Source organism: Belonocnema kinseyi, chromosome 7, assembly GCF_010883055.1.
Source record: "Belonocnema kinseyi isolate 2016_QV_RU_SX_M_011 chromosome 7, B_treatae_v1, whole genome shotgun sequence".
NCBI classification, from domain to species: domain Eukaryota; kingdom Metazoa; phylum Arthropoda; class Insecta; order Hymenoptera; family Cynipidae; genus Belonocnema; species Belonocnema kinseyi.
The window spans coordinates 93,699,512-93,719,539 of record NC_046663.1 but is presented as its reverse complement, the minus strand read 5'-3'; the positions used below and the strand labels follow the sequence as shown (position 1 = coordinate 93,719,539).

General features: G+C 30.0%; 1 protein-coding gene across 4 annotated transcripts in view; it reads right to left on the bottom strand.

Moving 5' to 3' along the window:
- Positions 1-20,028, bottom strand: part of LOC117176211 (aryl hydrocarbon receptor nuclear translocator-like protein 1) — a 142,262-nt gene that overhangs the window by 43,163 nt on the left and 79,071 nt on the right. For all 4 annotated transcript variants that reach the window (XM_033366338.1, XM_033366342.1, XM_033366340.1 and 1 more), the window contains one exon: positions 7,803-7,895. In XM_033366338.1, the coding sequence (XP_033222229.1) occupies positions 7,803-7,895 (93 nt within the window). The remainder of the gene's footprint in view (positions 1-7,802; positions 7,896-20,028) is intronic.

The window sequence follows — 20,028 nt, the reverse complement described above, 5'->3', positions numbered from 1 at the left end:
TAGGAATTAATATCACTACTGTTACTATTGCTTATCCTGCGTAATGCGAAAGAGTAGAATATAAGTAGTAGTTAAGTTAGACTAAGGATGGAATTGTAAATAGATGTACAGGGAGCGGTGGCCCTCAAACCCGTAAAAGGGAGAGATTAAACACATACATACATACATACATACATACAACTATTTTGTTGAACATTATTCCATTTTCGACAGAAGATTTAATCTTCGGAATGAAAAACTCGATTTTCAATTTGAAAATTTTTACTACGACATTCCGCGTTCAGAATTCATTTTTTGCGTTTAAAAATTCAACTATTTTGTTGAACATTATTCCAATTACGACAAAAACTTTCATCGGTTAAATTAAAAACTCGATTTTTAATTTGAAAATTTTTACTATTGAATTCCGCGTTCAGAATTAATCTCTTTCGTTTAAAAATTCAAATATTTTGTTGCAAAATCGTCCAATTTCGACAGAAACTTTCATCGGTAAAATTAAAAACTCGATTTTTAATTAAAAAATTTTTACTAATAAATTCCTTGTTCAGAATTAATCTCTTTCGTTTAAAAATTCAACTATTTTTTTGAAAATTATTCCAATTTCGACAGAAACTTTCATCGGTTAAATTAAAAACTCGATTTTTAATTTGAAAATTTTTACTATTGAATTCCGCGTTCAGAATTAATCTCTTTCGTTTAAAAATTCAAATATTTTGTTGAACTTGGAATGAAAAACTCGATTTTCAATTTGAAAATTTTTACTACGACATTCCGCGTTCAGAATTCATTTTTTCCGTTTAAAAATTCAACTATTTTGTTGAACATTATTCCAATTTCGACAAAAACTTTCATCGGTTAAATTAAAAACTCGATTTCTAATTTGAAAATTTTTACTATTGAATTCCGCGTTCAGAATTAATCTCTTTCGTTTAAAAATTCAACTATTTTTTTGAAAATTATTCCAATTTCGACAGAAACTTTCATTGGTAAAATTAAAAACTCGATTTTTAATTAAAAAATTTTTACTAATAAATTCCTTGTTCAGAATTAATCTCTTTCGTTTAAAAATTCAACTATTTTGTTGAAAATTATTCCAATTTCGACAGAAACTTTCATTGGTTAAATTAAGAACTCGATTTTTAATTTGGAAAGTTTTACTATTAAATTCCGCGTTCAGAATTAATGTCTTTCGTTTAAAAATTCAACTATTTTGTTGAAAATTATTCCAATTTTGACAGAATCTTTCATCGGTTAAATTAAAAACTCGATTTTTAATTTGAAAATTTTTACTAATAAATTCCTCGTTCATTAATGTTTAACAAAATAGTTGAATTTTTTAACGAAAGAGATTGATTCTCATCGTGGAATTTAAAGTAAAAATTTTCAAATTAAAAATCGAGTTTTTCATTCCAAAGATGAAATCTTCTGTCGAAAATGGAATAATGTTCAAGAAAATAGTTGAATTTTTAAACGAAAGAAAGTAATTCTAATCGCGGAATTTAATATAAAAATTTTCAGATTAAAATTCAAGTAAAAAATTAATCTGGAACATTCCCGGTTTTCCTCTAAACTCTAGGGTACTTCTAGGTGTTCAAAAATCTGGGCTATAATTCCCGGTCTTCCCAGTCAGTGACCACCCGACTTGAAGTTGTATATTTCTTAAATTTTTTGTCACTTAAAACATGTGGTTAACTTTCTTTTTTTTAAGTCAAATATTAAGGGTTTGATGTTGATAATCCAACGATTTTTCGATCGCACCTGGTGTAATAATTCTGAAAAAAAGAACCTGAAAACAATGATGAGGAGAGTGGAGCTGAAAGGTAAACATAGAAACATAACCTACAATTTCTGGAGGTATTTGCAGATTTGCTTAATCTGGCATTAAATTTAACCAGCTATGAGTAATAATTATGGCACAAATATACAAAATCTACAAACGGATTCTAAGGTGAAACACTGAATAGTTAAAAACACACAAAATTGACTCATTTATCTGTCACATTGTATCTGCCAAAAATTGGTTGCTTCGCGATCGAATAGTTTAACTGGGCGTAAAATACCAACAATCTCAATTCTAAATCTGCCTTAGTCAAAGCCGATATCAGGTTATGTGGAGAGAGCCGCCATCTTACGATGTGCCATTTGATGATGTGCACGAGCATTTTTGCCGACAAACTGTGCATGAAAATATATGCATGTGGGCGCTGCCATGTTTGTTGCGGGACATCAAAAGGTGTCGGTCCTCCCCCCTCATTGTATCACCCCCGCAATGGCATGCCTATCCCCTTGTTTCCTATGTCCATGCTCGTGGATTTAAAACCGATACATATATTAATCAAATGGCCATCACGGGTATACGGGCGAGTAGGGGGCGCCATGTTTCTATCAGCTGATATTTCTAATGCATTGTGACTCTCTATTTCTCTCTGTTAAAACATTTTCAGTGCAAAAAATATTTTCTATGCGAAAGGGCCAACATTTAAAATTTGTTTACAAAAATTCAAGTTGTTATATTTTATCAAATATTATTAAATATTTATTATTTTAAGGAATACCTGAAGTCGTTCTGGTCATTGAAGGAAATTATAATTTGAAAAATCTCAAATTCTAATATTTTTCCACAAAAATTGTTTGTCACAGTGGTTATTATAAACGTTTAAATTATTTTTGTTATTAAATGTCATTCCTACATTAATGGGAAGCACGTTTAGCTAAAAAAAAATTTCACCGATAATAAGACTTTGTTCATACTTTAACTGGAAAAATTATTAATAAAAATCTGCCCGCTTCGCGGGTACATTCTCGTCGAGCGCTACGCGCGCGGCTCGCAAGTTTGAACGCGCCTGGGGCGCGCGACGGTTGAATCTCGCGCTTCGCGCTCGATAATAAGTTACCTCGTGCTTCGCGCTCGAACATAATTACACCTCGCGCTTCGCGCTCGGATATTTATTCTTTGCATTTGGAATGCTTGAAAATCCAAAGTGAATTGTCTACTTGATTAATTATAATTAAAGATTAAGTTTCTCAAAGCTCTGTAGGCATTGAGGCACACATTCTCATCGTGACACTCGCGCTGCGCGCTCGATTTCCGACAGACATTTGTAAACAGGTTTTGTTGGATTTTTTTGCTCGTAACTTTCGTCGTTTTTCCACACATTTTTTTTATTTTACTTTTTTTACGAATAAAACAAAAAGTACGCGTCCTATCAAGAAGTGATTCTTAACGGAATTGAAGATCTTTTTTGGGATAACTATTTTTTGTTAATTCATCTTTTTTTGTATCCTACATAGTTTGTCCACAAAATGGAATTTTTTATTTTCCATTATTTTTTGTACAATCAAAATTTGAATTTTCGATTTTTGAAGAAAATCCAAAAATTAATTATGATAATCTTGTAGGGATTTCAAAAAGAAATGTTTTTCTTCTCTTGACTTTTTTTCATATCGTGCGTTTTTCGACTTCAAATTTTGACTTTCGGTTGATTAAAAAAATGTTGAAAACGCTATAACTTTGAGAATTTTCTTTTTATCGAAATAAGTCATAAGGATAAATTGTTTGTTATTTTCAATACTATAAATATCCGTACATAGAATTTTCAAATTCAGAAAAAGTGGTCTCAAAAATTTTCAAAATTCTCTCACTTTTTGAATTTTTATCAAAAATGGCTGGTTAACGAACTCGTCCTTTCTTTTAGGACCTACAAAAAGTGTGCAAAGATAGATTTGATTCGTTCTTTTTTTCAAGAGTTATCGTGTTAACGGATGGACGGACAGACAGACAGACAGACGCCATCATGAAAACCTGATTTTCGGATTCAGGGGGTCTCGAAACGTGGAGATCGGTTGAAAAAGTGTGATGTTCAAATTTCCGACAATTCTAATACTTTCTCAATCATAAATGATGAAAATGTAAAAAAATAGATGAGACAAAAGTTCGGAGAGTCAACATCTATCGAATTTAATGATCTTTAATTTAAAACAGAAAAATTCAAAATCGCAAGAAAATTGAAGGCTCTGGACATTTTTGAATTAAAAAAGTGCATTTCCTCCAACTGTGCGTCATGAGTACAGTACGTTTGTTTATAGATTTTAATATTTTATAGTCTGTTTATTACAGAAATGAGATTTGCAATAATATAATTAACTATTTACTTCAAAATCTCTTTTAAATTAAAATTTTTCAATAATATTATTAGGAGCTGAATGCAGCGAGAAAAAAGCTTTCAAGATTAAGCAACGAATAAATTATTGAACAAAGATTCTTTACATTGCAACTTAAGTTGTAGTCTTTCTTAATGCAATTCAATGAAAAAGACCTACTTTTTGTGGCGCCATCTGTTGGATTAGTTTGACCGAGACTTCCCCTCCGTATCGTAAGAAAATTACTACTAAATACACATACACGATCGAGGCAGGGGGCTGATTCCCACCCACCGCCAGCCCCAAAATCGGCGCTATAGAAGAGATTCACTGTATTCTATTTTTGGATGAAAATTCATCTTTTTTAGTTGAAAATTCGTCCTTTTTGATAGAAAGTTAATCTTCTTGGTTGGTTGAAAATTCATCTTTTTTAGTTGAAAATTCGTCCTTTTTGATAGAAAGTTACTCTTCTTGGTTGAAAATTCCTCTTTTAGCTTGAAAATCTAAGAGTTTGGTTGAATTTTTTTCTCTTGACTAAAACATCGACTATTACATTTTACGTTAAGAATTCTTTTTTTTTTGGTTCTGTTTTGTTGAAAATTCAACTAAAGTGAAACTCTGTTAAAGTGCCAATTTTGGGGCTGACGGTAGGTGGGAAGTAACTCATTATAGCCAGCTCCGCTTTTGTTTGTTCAGGCCTGAGTGCTCGACTGAGTGACAACCGCAAACCCTACCCACCCCGCGCGGCTCCTGTAAAGGCGTATTCAGAGGAGCGGTTCCCGGTTCCGATTACGGTTACGATTGGAACCGCCGACCAATTAGCATGCAGCACGATCCGCGGTGATTGGTCGATGGTTTGCAATCGTGACCTTAATCGGAAACGGGAATCGCTCGTCTGAATACGGCTTTACACTTACCTGCGGGTGTGGCGTCAATTCTCGGAAGGGCTATGGAAGGGAGGGCTATTGAAGGGTTTCACTGTATCTAACTGGTTGAAAGTAAATCTATTTTGGTCATAAATAATTCTTTTTTTAATTTGAAAATTGAAAATTGTTATTAATTGAAAATTTCTCTTTTTGTTAGAAAATACAAGAGTTTTGTTGAAATTTTTTATCTTTCTTGAATGACAAATCTTTCCTAGTTGAAAAGTCAAAAATTATTCAAAAGTTGTCTTTTTTGTTAAATTTTTTTTCTTTGCAAATTAAACTGAGTTTTTGAAAGTAAAGCTATTTTGTTAACAATTCTTTTTTTTGTCTGAAGAGTTATTATTTTATGTAGTTGAAAATTCATTTCTTTGCTTAAAAATGTACCTATTTTATTGAAAATTCTGTTTGTTGTTTTTTGTTCAAGGTTTTTTTTAAATTAAAAATCTACTTATCTCGCAGTTAAAAAAAATATAGATATTTTTTGAAAAATTCGTCCTTTCTGATAAAAAATTTACCTTCTGGCTTGAAAATTCATCTTTTTGCTTAAAAATTACAATATTTTGTTTACATTTTTTCTCTCTCTCTTGGTCTAAAAGTCCTTCTACGTTGAAACTTAAGCACTTGTTAAAAATTCGTATTTTAGGGTTGAATTCAACTGTTTTTTAATATAAATAAAAACCTTTTTTGGTTTAAATATCAACTACTGAATTTTTCTTTGAGAAAATTCATCTTTTTTTAGTTCAAAATAACACTACTTGGTTGAAAGTTAAACTCTTTGATTAAAAATTCATTTCTTTGTTTAAAAATTCATAATTTTTATTAAAAATTCATCTCTTTGGTTGAAAAAACTATTTTGTTCAAAATTCTGTATTAAAAAAAAAATTTAACTGAAAACTTAATTACCCTGCAGTTGTAAATTTATATATTTTATTGATCATTCGTCCTTTATTTTCTTAAAAATTTAAATAATTATGACTAATATTAACTATTTACTAAATGTAACAATTTACTTTTTGGTTGAAAATTTATCTTTTTTAGTTGAAAATTCACGTTTTTTGCTGAAGATTTATATTTTTTGGTAAAAGGTTCATCTTTCTGCTTGCAAATTCATCTCACTGGATAAAAATTCAACCATTTCAGTGAAAGATTGATCATTTAGTTGAAAATTCATCTTTCTGGTTGTAAATTTAAGCGGGTCTCCTGATGTGAAGCTCGAAAAAAGGTGATTTTTCGGGATATTTTTTTTTTACGGAAAGGAAGTAGCATAACAGTTTATTTGAATGGTATATTTGAGGTAACTTTCTAAAAATATTTTGAAAAAAACTTGAAAAAGTTAGAAAATGGCCCAGTCAATTACTTAGTGGAAACCACAAATAAAATTATTTGTTAACGTTTTTAACCAAAAAATGAAATTTTAACTCAAAATTTTAATAGTTTTGTTTGACTTAATTATGAAAATCAATTAAAGTTTCATAAAAATTTGGTTCATGTGGAACGAGTTTCAAAACTCTACAAAATGAAATTTGCATCAAGTCGAGGGCAGATAGTTTTCACGTATTCGTGTACACAAGTATAAAAAAACGATTTTGAGAAAACACGTTATAAGTTTTGGAACGCGACGAGCATTCAAGCAGCACGTCTATGCATTTCTAGTAATATCTTCTGAAATACTTGGAATTCAGGGCTCAAACTTTGTGGAAATGTTTACAGAGAGTTTTGTGACAAAATAGGATTGACTAAAATCCATTTTTTTTCAATCTACACCAGGAGACCCCCTTAACTGCTTGGTTAAAAGTTATACTCTTTTGTTAAAAATTTACTTTCTTGTATTAAGATTCATTATTTTATTTAAAAACTCATCTCTATACTTGAAAATTTTACTATTTTTGGAAAATTATTTCTAATTTCGGTTCAACATTAATTGTGTGAACTTATAATTTAACTATTTCAGTTGATTACTTGATCATTTTAGTTAAAAATTCAATTTCAGTTGAAAAGTAAAATATTCTGATGAAAGATTCATCTTAGTTCCAAATTCATATTTCTGGTTTAAAATTCAACTATTTCGGTTGCTGATTCATAATTTTAGTTGAAAATTCACCATTTTTGCTAGAAAATTTAATTTGTAATAAAAATCAATTTTTTTTATTTGAAAATTTAAATACATATATGAAGATGAAATATAAAAATGTATTCAAATTATTATTAAAATTCATGAACTTCATGAACAAATTCCAGAAAAGATTAATTATTTTTTAGTATTATTTATTTAATTATTCGTTGGTGATGACATATTTAGGAATATCTTGTAATCTAATTTTTCAAAGTTTTTTAAATTAAAAATATTAATTAAATTGTCAGAAACTTGTACCATTAAGAAATGACTGAACTTTTAATAAAGTTACCTTAACAAATGAAAAAAAAGTTGTTTTTTTTATTTCACATATGCTTCATGCAATAAAAAAATATACCTAGAAAAATCTTGAGATACCTTGGGAAAAACCTGACATTTCCAGGGAATTTTTTTCTAGGATTTGGGTAGACATCCTGATTTTTCAAATGATTAAATTAAATCTGATATACAAAAATCCTCTTGGCAATATTGGTTGAACAATGAAATAAAAGTCATAATCATAAATACTTTGTTATAGGTTGTATAATTAAAAAAACTCTATTAATATTCCTGATAATTTTATACCAAAATTGCTACGTGTCATAAATCTAAAACTTTTTTACCTGCGAATAATTGAGAGTCTGTAAAACTGATTTGGATACATAAAGAATTCTTCCTCGGTCGCAACCCACGACGAAAACAAAACCTTCGGCCGCCTAGAACAGAAAGAAGTACAATTTAAAAAAGTATAAAATTGTTCTTTTAACGAAAAGATACTTAGAGCGTAATAATTCGGCTTTCAGTTTGTTCTTTTAAACTTTCTGAAAGTTTTTAGGTCGCAATTTCCAAACGAGGAATTCCATTTGATGATAAAAATTATTTCTAAATGCTTCTGAACATTACTGATATGAGAAAAAATTTTAGTTTTAATTATTTTTTAATATTTTTTTTTTTTTAATATAATAAAAAAAATTGTCGGTACCGACAAACAAAAACTTACCGATACCGAAAAATTATTAACAAAATGTAGATTTTTGAAGATTTTGAAATAAAATTTGGAGTATTTTTTAAATATTTTAAAAATTTGTATGCTTTTTAAGGTTAATTCTTCGAATTGCGACTTAAGATAAAAGTGTTATAACACTTTTTTGTAGAGCTGTCATTAATAAGTCCAGAACTTCAATCAGAATTCTTAGAACTCTCAACATTTTGGAATTTAAAAATTTTGACTTTTCCTAAAATCGCCGTATTTCCTCAAATTTTGACGTGATCTAAAAGTTTTATACCACTTTTTTGTAGAGGTTTCATGAACAAGCCCAGAACTCTTATCAGAGCTCTTAGAACTCTCAAAATTTTAGAATTTCAAAATATTGGGTTTTTTTAAAAGTACCGTATTTCTTCGAATTTTTACTTGATCGAAAAGTGTGATGGGACTTTTTTGCAGAACTTCTTTTGATGGGTCTAGAACTGTAAACAGAACTTTTTGATTATTCAAGTGAGAAATTTTTCAACATTTTCCATTTTTTTAAGTGTTGTTTTTGGATACATTTAAGATAAAGTTAAATTTTTAAAAAGTTGGGTGCTAGCTACTTTTTTAAAAAAACGGTTTTTGGTAGTATTAGATGAAACTATTTTTAAAAATGATCATGAACTCAAGAATTATGTTTAATTTACCCTGAACTCCCAAAAAAATTCACTTTTGCAAAAGTGGGGGGAGTGTGAATTTAGTTTAATATTGGGGATACAAATTCATATGGATTATGTTTCGTCATCCCGATACAAAAATAATTTTATTTTAAACAAAATGTCGATTTCGAAGATTTCGAACAAAAAATATTTTAAAGCATTTTTTTCCACATTTTAGGAAAAATTCGAATCATTCAAAAATATATTTAGAAGATTTTGAAAAATTTCAATAAGCTTAAAACAAAATTTAGATTTTTTTAATATTTGGAAAAACAAAATGGTGGATTTTAAAAAATTTTGTCACAGGTTTGAAAACCATAAGAATATTTTCTTACGTTATTTCGATATATCTAAAATCTTCAAGACTTTTAATTCTCTCTAGAAACCTAGGAAAATTATATTTAATAATCTTAAAGCAACTAAGCAAAGAAATTTAAAAAAATATTTATTCCAATTTTTTATTTTTTATTAGAAATGATTTTTTCCTTTAATTTCTTTTTCTTTGCTAAAAGTACAAACGATGGGATTAAAATTAAAATCTTTTTTGGCTGATCATTCAATTATTTGGTTGAAAATTCATGTTTTTGGAGTAACTCAACTTTTTTTATTTAGAATTGTAATAATTTTTTGAATCTATTATCAACTATTATATTTTTCTTTAAGAACCTATTTATATTTTTTGATGAGAATTTAACTACTACTTGTTAAAGTTAAACTACTTTATTAAAAATTCACTTGTTTGGTTGAAGTTTCATCATTTAAGGAAACTCGTCAGGATGGTCGGGAAGAAAAAAAAAATTCTGCTTGAAGCACCTAAGAAAAGTGAATCTGTCATACTTCTTGTGTTACTTAGAAGTACTCAAAAATCGTTAAGACAAAATCTGAACATATCCTGTTAGCGAGAAAACCATATTTTTGTTCAGACGAAAATACCAGTAATCAGTTTTTTGAGAATATCTTCTCAGCAATATATTTAATCACATAAGTTGTTCTTATATGATTTGTAGATCACACTAAATTACTTCACATCTGATTTGTAGAACATTTAATTACTTTTAAAATGAGCCTTATAACTTTAAAGATATTCATTGGTTACCGAGATAGAGCGAATATTAGTGAAGACAATCAGTGAAAAAAATCTGTTATTCCTAAATACCTCCTCAGGAATGTATTTTATCCACAATATGATTATCGGTGTTGGTAGAGGACTCAACTTTAAAATGACTTCAACCAATTAAAGACTACATTTAGTAAAAACAATAAACGAAATTTATCGTAGGTTAGCAAGGACAAACAGAATTTCAATATCTGTCCGTCCTTCCTAACCTACGATAAAGTTCCTTTCTTATTAAAAGAAAATTTATTCTTTAATTGATTGCAGTTTCTTTAAATTTTTTGAGACTCCAAAATAACATTTTTATCTTTTTTTAACTGACTTAAATTTCTGACTAGAAAAATTATGTTTATTATATCTTATGTTTGATCAGTTCGAATAACTAAAACTCACATTACACCTTTTGCAAAAGGTTTAAAAGTGAGTTTTAGTTGTTTGAATTTATGAAACATAAGATATAATAAACATAATTTTTCAAAAACATAATTTAAAGGAACTTTATCGTAAGTTAGGAAGGACAAACAGAATTTGAATATATGTTCGTCCTTGCTAACCTACGATAAAGTTCTTGTCTTATTTAAAAAAATTTTATTCTTTAATTGATTGCAGTTTCTTAAAATTTTTTGAGGCTATAAAATAACATTTTCATTTATTTTTAACTGACTGAAATTTCTGACTAGAAAAATTATGTTTATTATATCTTATGTTTGATAAATTCAAATAACTAAAACTCACGTTTAAATCTTTTGCAAAAGGTACGCATTGTAACAAAACGTCAAGTATTAAGAAAGGAGCTTTTAATCAAAAAATTATTAAAAAAATGTTTTTGGTTAAATTTTATTTTAATTTATGTGATTCATAAGACACAATGAAAAACCTATGATTTAAAATTCATAAATGTTGTTGGTCGAAGAAAGGATTTATTTGCTCTCAAATCATTAGACAAAAAACAATTAAATAATATAAAAACAATTTTTAACAAATTAGTCACATTTTTATTCAATAAAATTAATTTGTTTAAAAGTAGTTAAACTTTTACCGCTTTCAACTAAGTAATTGAATTTTCAACCAAAAAGATGAATTTCTAATGAAAAATTTATTATAATTGATTATTCAACTAAAAGAAGCTCATTTTTTACCAAAAATAGAATAAAGAAATTTTCAGTAAAAAATTGATTTAAAAAAAAAACAAAAACACGAATTTTTAACGAAAAGATATAAATTCTGAACCCAAAAAAATATAATAGTAGAGTTTCCAATTAAAAGGAATAAACTTTCAACAAAACATAGTTAGATTTTCACATTGTCTTTTATTCATACAGTTCTAAGCGAAGAAGTGAGAAAAGGAGAGTTCCTTGAAAACAAAGGAAAAAGAGGATTTTTTCAAAAATTGGTGAAGAAGGAAATAGGGGAACAGTGTGAAGTATGTATTTAGATTCTTTCATACAGTAAAATAAAATGACTAATTTTCATTTTCTCAAGCATTACAAAATATTGGTATTCACATATATATTTTCCATGTGTTATATCACATACTGCGTTAATTCCCCACCCCCTTCACGACATAAATGGTTACAAAACCTGTTAACCCCCGTGCCCTCGAACAGTGTTTTAATGACCCCATAGAAATTTAAATTTACTTCTGTTAAAATTAAACTTTAATGATCCGTGTTTAAAAAGTACTCGTGCTATTTAAGTGTAGAGGTTCATTGCGAAAATCCAACCAAAGGTATCTCGTATCAACAACAGTAGGCACTTTCAACCGATACAGTTTAGCGAGAGCGTGAGAATTGTGCGGGCGAGTTACAATAAAGGAAAGTATCGCAAATCGATGATAAGATTTACGTTCAAATCATTAACGATATACAATATGGATATATCGATTTAGCAAAATCGATTAATTCACATTTCTCTGATTAAAAATTACATTTTCCAATAAAAAATTACACTTTCCAATAAAAAATGATACTTTTCAATATCAAATAAATTATTTAAATATATTTATACTAACTTTGTACGTGCTTTAGTTTTTAATAATGGTTCCATAATGATAAAGGAAAAAGGATCTTCTACTCATGAATTTGGTGTCATTGTTTTCCCCTCACCACTCGACGAAATTGAGTTAACTGAAAAATTGAATTGTGAACTAAAAATTATTTTATAACCTAATAGTTAAATTTTCAACCAAAAATGTAATAAAAAAAAATTTTAACAAATTTTCGAAATAGGAGTTCAATTTTTAACTAAATAGATGAATTTTTAACAAAAAATATGAATTTTCGAGTAAAATGATGAGTCCTGAACCAAAAAAGATGGATATTCAAGGAAACATGTAGTAGATCATATTTTAACCAAAAAAGATTTTAACTTAAAATGAAAAACAGTTGAATTCTACCAAATGAGATAAATTATCAACAAATTAGTGGAATCATCTACCAAAAAAATATTAATTTGTTTAACTAAAAGTTCAACTTTTAACCAAAAAAGAGGAATTTTCAAACAAATACATGAATGTTTAACCATAAAAGATCATTTTCCAATTACAAATATCAGAATCCAGCCAAAAATTAAATACCTTTCTTAGTCACACATTTGTCTTTTTGGTTTAAACATTCATCTCTTTTGATAGAATTTTAACATTTTCTTGTTAAAAATACTTAAGCTATTAATTAAAGCGCTTTTATTTGATAATTAAACTAACTTGTTGAAAATTTGACTTTTCGGTTGACAATATCTGTTTTTTACTTAAAACTTGATATTTTTGATTGACGTATCAACTATTAAATTTCTCATTGAGAGTTCACCTTTATTGGTTGCAAATTCAGTACCTGGTAGAAAACTGAGTACTTGGTTACACATTTAACTACTTTGCTACAATTTGTGTGAGCATTATATATCTATGAAATCATAATTGTTGACGTCATTGATATATAATGGCTATTACATGCCTATGGGTTAAAAAGGGGAACTTCAGGTTCGCTCGACAGGCATAAGAAACGGCCGTATTCATGCAAGTTTTATATAAAATTCTTTATTGGCAGAAATCATTTACTAAAGCGTTTAAAACTATGAAAAATATAAAATTTCATATAAAAACATTGTTTTATTGACAATCTAACTATTTTGTTAAAAAGTCTTATTTTTTGGTTGAAAATGTAACTGCGCATGTTTGAAAGTAGAACTACTGTAACCAAACATATTTTTGTTTCATAACCTGGTTGAAAATTTAACTATTTTATTAAAAATTATTTTTTTTCTTAATTTATATTTTCGGGTAGAAAATTTAACTGTTTTATAATTATTCTCCTTTTTGGCTTTAAAACTGCACAATTTAGTAGACCGTTTTTATCTTTTTCGAAAGAAATGTTTTTTTTAGTTGCAAATTTGTCTCTTTGGTTTGAAAACTTTTTTTTGTATATAAATGTCAAATTTTCTGGTTAAAAATTTTTTGGCTAATAATTAGTTTGATTTTATATAAAAATTTAACTATTTTGTTGTCAATTCGACATTTGGTTTAAATTCAAACGTTTTTTATTTAAAATTTTGAATTTTTTATTGGAGTATCAACTATTATATTTTTCTTTTGGTCTTCAAAATGCATCTCCTTTGGTAGACATTTCTTATTTTCTGATTAAATAATCTTTGGCTAAAAATTAAACTTATTTTATTTGAGAATTAAAATATTTTCGTAAAAATTCGACTTTTTTTAGTTAAATTCAACTGTTTTTTATTAAAAATTGGAATTCTTTTATTGAATTATCAACTATTACATTTGTCTTTTTGGTTTGAAAATTTATCTCTTTTGGTAGAAATTTAACATTTTCTGGTTAAAAATTTTTGTCTAAAAATTAAATTTATTTTATCTGAAAATTAAACTATTTTGTTAAAAATTAGACTTTCTGGGTTGAATTCAGCAGTTTTTTAAATTTCAAATTGGGATTTTTTAAATTGAATTATAAAGTAATATATTTTTCATAGAGAGTTCATCTTTATTGGTTGAAAATTCAACTATCTGGTAGAAATTTGAGTACTTGGTTAAACGTTGAACTACTTTGTTCAAAATGGTAGCAGCCATTATCCTATTATTGCTTACGAACTGAGAAGGGTAACTTCAGGTTCACTCTGCACGCAAGATGGGAATGAGAAACAGTACATTAATGCATGTGTTTTTTAAATTTTATTTACAAATTTTCTATAGGGTTTTTCATAAAAAAAAATTGAATAATAATGTTCAGTATAGCTTATGGATTAGTCATTACAGTGTAATAAAAGCGGAAAATTATTCTTGTGGGTCACAAGAACCTCGCTAAGAAGGAAACTCGAGTTTGTAACAATAATTCCGAACCCGGAATTGTGTAAGTTGGAATCAGTGACCTGACCTGGTATGTCGGGCGTGGTTAAACCCTGGCAATATATTCTCTTTTCATGGTGTGCAAGTGCATTTACACTGAATGGTAAGCACATGGAGAAGGCGAATGAAAGCCAGATTAAAGATAAACGCTCTTACCTTACCTAATAATACCGATACACAAATCCTGGTTCATACAAGGCTATCAACTTTGGTACGCCATTTTTTAATTTTAAATTATCTTTAAATATTACGAAATCGATTACTTTATTCTTCAACTTCAAATACTTAGCATTATCAGAAAGACGTCAGGGACTTTGGAAAAAAATTGGCAAAAGTCTGGAAATTTCGATAGGAGATACTTTACATAACTGCTAACGGATAATATATTTGACATTTTTTAATTTAAATTTGAAACTGCTTGATTTCCCTTGTTTTCTATCTTCTTTTTTTCATATGCTTTCTTATGACGAATATAGTTTTAGTTAAAAATTGTATTCTTTGGTAGCGAATTCAACAATTTTGTTCAAAACTCATCCATTTTTTTGAAAATTGAACTATTTTGTTCAAAATTCAACAATTTTTATAGAAAATTAAAAATGCAATTCAAACCTTTTTGGTGCATATAATAAGACATTATTCGTTGAGTCGTATTGGTAGAAAAAATATATTTTCTTCTTGTTACAATGGGCTATTTATTGGTTAAAAATGCAACTATTTGGTTGAAAAATCATCCTTTTGGTTGAAAAATTCCATTACTTTGTACAAAGTTCAACTTCTTTGTCAATAAAAATTAATTTTGATTGGTTTTTATTGGAAAAAAGTTGGTCATTTTCGTTGAAAATTCAATTCTTTGATTGAAAATTTAACTACTATTTTACTAAAAATTCACTTTTTTATTTCTGATTGGAAAATCTTAGTTCTTGGTAGATAGCCCGTGTGGAAATAGCCCGGGTTACCCTGGTACAACAAGATTTCTGGTCGGGGACCGATCAGGCTATGTTTGTTTTTTAAGAGCCTAGCCGTGCGCTGGTCGGAGACTCGCTAGGCAAAGTTGATGTCAACCCCCCAGTCGGGGGCTGACTGGGCTCTGATCGGACAAATCTTAAGATCAAATGCTCAGACGATAGCTGGCCGGGCGCTGATTGGCAACAATAAAATTATTAAACTTTGTTTATAACTTAATTACTTTTTCTGATTTCATTAAGAAATGGATGTGTATACCCGCATGGATATTCCACGCGTGGAAATATATTGGGTGAATATCTATTTGACACCACAAATTTTAAGGTTTCATGAGTTCAGACTTACAAACAATGCATTTTGTGTCAAAAATTCGATAACACCTTTTTGAAATTAGAACTGTTTTTTTCACAAAATAATTCTAAGTTCCATCTTTATGAAAAATTGCAAATGTTCAAAAAAAATTTACATTTTATAACAATCCTAAACGTTGTAAAATAGTATAAAATACCTAAAAATCTGTTTAAATTATTTATTTAAAAAGTTTTTTATTGATATTCCTGTAGTGGCTTGAAATCGTGCGATAAGTCTGCGCTACTTCTGCGACGACGATTTTTTTATTAAATATGATTCAAATCACTGCAAAACCAGTTTAAATGGTATCCGGGGTTAAAACTAACTCTAGGCAAACATCTTTATTTATACAAACTATCTCCAAGGACTGCCACCCACCCTTACGCAAAATATTCATTTACATTCATCCTGATTAAGAGTACCCATTGAGACCGGTCCTAAAATGTGTATTTGGATAACCCTAACAACATATCCAAAAATAAAGAAAATCGCAGCCAAGGAAAACTTTTGAGGGTGGAAAAACTGTCACCCTTAACGAAAAAAAAAATTGTTAAAATTCCCTAAATTACCGGTGGTTATCGACACCGGCACTAAAATACGTCTTTGGACACCACTAACAACATATCCAAAAATGAAAAAAATCGCAGTCAAGGAAAACTTTTGAGAGAAGAAAAACCGTCACCCTTAACGAAAAAAAAAATCGTTAAAATTCCCCAAATTACCTGTGTCCATAGACACCGGTCCTAAAATGTGCCTTTGGATACCCCTAACAACATATCCAAAAATAAAGTAAATCGCAACCAACGAAAACTTGTGGGGGTCGAAAAACCGTCACCCTTAACGAAAAAAAATCGTTAAAATTCCCCAAATTACAGGTGCGCATCGACACTGTTCCTTAAATGTGTCTTTGGAGACCCCTAACAACATATACAAAAATAAAGAAAATCGCAACCAAGGAAAACTTTTGGGGGTGGAAAAATCGTCATCCTTAACAAAAAAAATCGTTAAAATTCCCCAAATTACCGGTGCCCATAGACATCGGTCCTAAAATGTGTCTTTGGACACCACTAACAACATATCCAAAAAAAAGAAAATCACAGCCACGGAAAACTTTTGAGGGTAGAAAAACCGTCATCCTTAACGAAAAAAAATCGTTAAAATTCCCCAAATTACCCATGCCCATCGACACTAGTCCTTAAATGTGTTTTTGGACATCCCTAACAACACATCCAAAAATAAAGAAAATCGCTGCCAAGGAAAATTTTTGAGGGTGAAAAAAAGTCACCCTTAACGAAAAAAAAATCGTTAAAATACCTCAAGTTACCGGTGCCCATCGAGACTGGACCTAAAATGTGTCTTTGGATACCCCTAACAACATATCCAAAAATAAAGTAAATCGCACCCAAGGAAAACTTTTGGATGATGGAAAAACCGTCACTCTTAATGTAAAAAAAATCATTAAAATTCGCCAAATTACCGGTGCCCATCGGCACCAGTCTTAAAATGTGTCTTTGGATACCCATAACAACATATCCAAAAATGAAAAAAATCGCAGACAACGAAAACTTTTGGGACTGGAAAAACCGGTGTCGATGGGTACCGGTAATTTGGGGAATTTTAAAGATTTTTTTCGTTAAGGGTGACAGTTTTTCCACCCTCAAAAGTTTTCTTCGGCAGCGATTTTCTTTATTTTTGGATATGTTGTTAGTGATATCCGAAGACACATTTTAGGACAACTGTCTATGGGCACCGGTAAATTGGGGAATTTTAACGATTTTTTTTTCGTTAAGTGTGACGGTTTTTCCACCCTCAAAAGTTTTCCCTGGCTGCGATTTTCTTTATTTTTGGATATGTTGTTAAGGGTATCTAAAGATACATTTAAGGATGGGCGTCTATGGGAACCGGTAATGTGGGGAATTTTAACGATTTTTTTTCGTTAAGGATGACTCTTTTTTCACCCTCAAAAGTTTTCCTTAGCTGCGATTTTCTTTATTTTTTGATATGTTGTTAGGGTGTCTAAATACACATTTTAGGAACGGTGTCGATGGGCACCGGTAAATTGGGGAATTTTAACGATTTTTTTTCTTTAAGGGTGACAGTCTTTCCACCCCCAAAAGTTTTCCTTGACTGCGATGTTCTTTATTTTTCTATATGTTGTTAGGAGTATCTAAAGACACATTTTATGACCGGTGTCGATGGGCGCTGGTAATTTGGGGAATTTTAACGATTTTTTTTTCGTCAAGGGTGACGGTTTTCCCAGGCTCAAAAGATTTCCTTGACTTCGATTTTTTTTTCATTTTGGTTTCTTTTGTTAGGGGTATCTAAATACACATTTTAGGACCTATGTCGATGGTCACCGGTAATTTGGGGAATTTTAACGATTTTTTTTCGTTAAGGTTGACGGTGTTTCTACCCTCAAAAGTTTTCCTTAACTGCGATTTTTTTCATTTTTGGAAATGTTATTAATGGTGTTCAAAGACACATTTTAGGACCGGTGTCGATGAGCACCGATAATTTGGGGAATTTTAACGAATTTTTTTCGTTAAGGGGGACTGTTTTTCCACCCTCAAAAGTTTTCCTTAAATGCAATTTTTTTCATTTTTAGGTATGTTGTTAGGGATGTCCAAAGACACATTTTAGTACTGGTGCCTACGGTCACCGGTAATTTGGGAAATTTTAACGATTTTTTTCTTTAAGGGTGACGGTTTTTCTCCCCTCAAAAGTTTTCCTTGGCTGAGATTTTCTTTATTTTTGAATATGTTGTTAAGGGTGTCCAAGGACACATTTTAGTACCGGTGTCTATGAGCCCCGGTAGTTTGGGGAATTTTAACGATTTTTTTTTTCGTTAAGGGTGACGGTTTTTCCATCCCCAAAAGTTTTCCTTGACTGGGATTTTTTTCATTTTTGGATATGTTGTTAGGGGTATCCAAAGACACATTTTAGGACGTGTGTCGAAGGGCATAGGTAATTTGGGTTTAGCGCAGTGGTTAGCACTTCCGACTTCTAGGCGTTAGATTTAGGTTTAGATATGTAGGTTCGATACCCCGTAGCGTTAAAAATTTTATTTATAATATAATGTTTAAGAATGTAATATATGTATTTACTCTAAACAGGACTATTAATATTTTTAGTCAAAATACTCGCAATCATTCAATATTTATTTTTTAAATGCCTTTTTTGTCTCTGAACGACTACGTGAAAATAGCTAATTTTGTCTGTGTGCTGGGCGTGTGGAATTTCATATATTAATATCTTCAATTCTGCAGTAAAAAAGAATGAAATTGATTCCCTGATTCAGTGACTGATGCTCTTCATACAATTGAAACCCGAATCATTTAAATCTAGTAAAGCACCAATTGATCATGACCGTGACGATGCGACCAGAAACCCCGGCCACAGCCCGACTTAAAGTCGGGGTGCCCGGCCAGCTCCCGGCTTAAGGCCGGGCTCTCCGGCCGTAGAATAGCCAGCCCCCGACTTAAATTTCCACCCGGGAGGTTCACAATTTTAAAATTAAAGAATTTATAATTTATATTAATAAAAAAATTATTTATTTCCATTAAATATTATCTAAAATAAGAGAAAAGTAAAATGAGAATAGTATATTGTGCTACAAGTGCGGAAAGTCGGCAGTTCCACACGAGTGTGAAGTTAGCTGTACGAACCAGAGACGAGTCGAAGGGGAGTTGTAGGCGAGTGGGAGGCGAGTCGAAGAAGAGCTGCAAACGAGCCGAAGACGAGCCGAAAACGACCCGAAGATGAGACGATGGTAAGTACTGTAAACTTCACAAAAGTTTCAACTGCCTACTTTTAGCTCCTGTAGCACACGATATTTTTTCTAACAAATGCGGAAAATTTTCGATTTGAGAAACAATAAAAACCAATAAAATTACCGAAAATTTATAAAAATTTAGTGTACACGAAGTTTCCAAAATTTTCGTAAATTTTCCGTAATTTATCAGCAATTTATGGTAATTTATCAGTAATTTATGGTAACTTATGACTTCGAGTATGTCCAATAACTATTCACTACTCACAATCAATCTCTCAAGCGTCAAATCATAATGAAGTGAGCTTATGATTTCGAAAGTCCTGGAAAGTAATTGTGACTCAAAATGCGCAAGCGCAACAGCAAGAAAAAGTAATCTTACTCAAAGAGCGCAAGCGCAGCAGCTAGAAAAAGTCTTTTTCTAACTGCTTTTTACCACGGTTTTGGAATTGGTCACTCCCCACACGCAATACGTGCGTAGAAAATCGAACATTTCGTGCGTGCGTTAGAAAACATATACCAGGTGTATACATATGAAACCGGTATTTTTTCAAGAAAAAACACATTTATTTCAAGAGAATGATAACAAATATTTTATTCAAAGTATGCGCCCTC